At 32.0% G+C, this 2,727-nt stretch overlaps 1 protein-coding gene across 5 annotated transcripts in view; it reads left to right on the top strand.

Annotated features, from left to right (window-relative positions):
* Positions 1-440: 440 nt before the first annotated feature.
* LOC106471319 (nuclear factor 1 C-type-like) overlaps positions 441-2,727 on the top strand; it is a 30,316-nt gene continuing 28,029 nt past the window's right edge. For all 5 annotated transcript variants that reach the window (XM_013931916.2, XM_013931914.2, XM_013931915.2 and 2 more), the window contains exon 1: positions 441-623. In XM_013931916.2, the coding sequence (XP_013787370.1) occupies positions 461-623 (163 nt within the window). In that variant the 5' untranslated portion in view covers positions 441-460. The remainder of the gene's footprint in view (positions 624-2,727) is intronic.

Raw genomic sequence — 2,727 nt, 5'->3', positions numbered from 1 at the left:
CCTAAAATAATTTCAAGTGCCGCGGCTATTGAGGATTTCTTGTTATTTTTTTAAGGAAAAGCAGGTGAGGTAAATAAATGACGTGAATGTATCAAACTTAAAACAAGGTAACCTACGTTGAACATAGGTGCTGAGAGTATGAAGGAGTGATTGTTTTAAACCTTTAAATAGATTAAATATGTAAGTGGAATAACTATGTAAAAAATTAAAACAAGGTATCAGTACTAAAAATGAAATCCAAATGTTTAAACACTTCGACAGAAAAACAATTTCGTGCAGTCTTTAGATAAGTAGCTGTTATTATGAGGAACTAAGAAAAATTTCCAATGAAAAACATTGCATTTTATCAAAGATAAGGTATATGTAGGTGTTCAAAATTATATATAAATACTAACATAGACTTGCAAGTACAAAGCACTAACAGAATATATTTCCAAAGGTTTGGCGGCTGGATCTCGTAATGGTGATCCTCTTCAAGGCTGTTCCTTTGGAAAGCACTGACGGCGAAAGGTTAGAAAAGTCTGCCGAGTGCCTCCACCCAAGTCTTTGTGTTAATCCTTTCCACATCAATGTCTCCGTCCGTGAGTTAGACCTCTATTTGGCCAACTTCATTTTCAGCCACGGTCAGTAAAAACTCTCTTTAGTTTAGATATTAATCTAATTCATTGTTCAAAAGGTTCACCTTGGAAATTAAAAATGTTTGTTTTCAAAGCATTACTGTGTATTTTGTTTCAAATCCAGAAAGTATTATATTTGTTCAAGAAACTTGTAATTAGGCCTATTTCTTTGCATCGGATGGATGTATTTGTTTTAAACCTGAATTATTAATTTAATACTAGCACTGTTAAGTTTAACAAAAACGTTATAAGAGATTCTGCGAAAAGCAGGTAACTGATTTAATAACACTCTCAAAGCCTAATGTAATTAATTTTTGTTGAAATCGCTAAGTAACAGTACTTTAAACTGTGTTCAAAACTTAATTTAAGATTTATACCAAATACGACACAAGTTATAAGATTTGTTTAATTTCATCTTATTAAAGAATAAAAAAGGCAAGTTTGTGTTTATTATAAAACACAACTGCAAACTGATACTCTTAAAAAAAGCATGGCGAGTTTATTACAAGGCAAACTAGCCATGATAAGGCAGCAAGACAAATGTGTACTTGCTACAAGACTACAAAGAAAACTTTGAGCTCCTTATAAGAGCCAAATATACTTGTGATAATAACAAGACAGCAAAGTAAAACTGGTAATAAAAATACAGCAAAATAAGAATAGTTCATACGAGAAAAAACAGGCTTATGCGTTAATTATTTTAAAAACCTACAATTTCAATACGGCACATTACCTCCTCTCACATAAATAGCTATTCTCGTTCATTGCCGCCCTCTATTTACAAAAATATTTTTTCGCATGCCACAAGCCTTGAGCTTCCACGTACCTTACAATCAACTGATTCAAATGCTTCTCACATGTAAATCATCATGCGACAACTATCTACCAATAAAAGTGCGACACACTCTCTTGACGCATGTGACTCCCTCTATTCGATTCTACCGAGAGGAGGTAAATACCTATCGGAAATATATTTTCAGTAAGGGAAAATTAAAACGTTAGGTATTTTCATAAGCTGTGAGTTAGGTATTTAAATAACTAATGAGCAAGGTAAACTTATGGTAATAATAAGGCAAGGAAACAAATTTGTGGTAATAATAAGGTAACAAAGCAAACTTGTGGTAATAATGAGACAGCAAGGTAAACTTGTAGCAGTAATAAGACAAGGTGAATTTGTGGTAATAATAAGATCATGCAAATATGTGGTAATAATATGACAGCAAGGTAAGCTAGTGGTAATAATAAGACGCCAAAATAAAGATAATTCATACGAAAAAACGGGTTTATGCGTTAGGTATTTTAATAACCTATTAGTTAGTTATTTTAAAAACTTATGAGCAAGCGTAAACTTCTGATAATAATAAGACCAATGCAAACATTTGGTAATAATATAAAAAGGTAACCTTGTAATATAAAAAATAAGACAGAAAAGTAAACTTGTGCTAATAATAAGACAGCAAAGCAAATTTGTAGTAATACAAATATAGCCAAGTAACCATATTCTCGGGGGCAGATTGAATTCTAAAAGTCTACTAGGAAAAAAGCTAGAGGAGAGCCAGAAATTTATATATTACTAAAACTCTGAGATTGTTTGTTTGTGGTCTTGTCTGTAATTAAATACAGCAAAAACAGCGCAGAATAGCGCCATATTTGTAATGAAATGAGAATAGAAACAGAATAAAACAAGTTTGGTTTAAATCGGGCCACGGGTTACCGAGTTAGCGCAGTTTTTCGGATCACTTTTCGTACATACCATTATTATAAAACTTCGTTTTCCACCTGATGAATCACTTTAAAATCTCTTCTATATAACAATATATGCACAACAGAAATTAAATGATGAGATGAAAATGTGTTATAACGGCGTGTAGAAAGAACAATAATAAAATGGACCTACAATATTACTGACTATTTGCAAATAGTAACTATGGAGACGAGGTAATAAAATAAAAATCAAATCAAGAACAACAACAAAATTTTATAAACGAAAACCTCTCGCCGAGCATTGTCTATTATATTATTTCCCTGTCAATGTTCCCATCTTCATTAAAAGGCGAAAAATGACAAAAACAAGATCTTGAAGAATCTCTCTCTCTCTCTCTCTCTCTCT

This window comes from Limulus polyphemus, unplaced genomic scaffold, assembly GCF_000517525.1.
Source record: "Limulus polyphemus unplaced genomic scaffold, Limulus_polyphemus-2.1.2 Scaffold4539, whole genome shotgun sequence".
NCBI classification, from domain to species: domain Eukaryota; kingdom Metazoa; phylum Arthropoda; class Merostomata; order Xiphosura; family Limulidae; genus Limulus; species Limulus polyphemus.
Note: the sequence above shows the minus strand (reverse complement) of the source record. Positions and strands in the feature narration are given on the sequence as shown.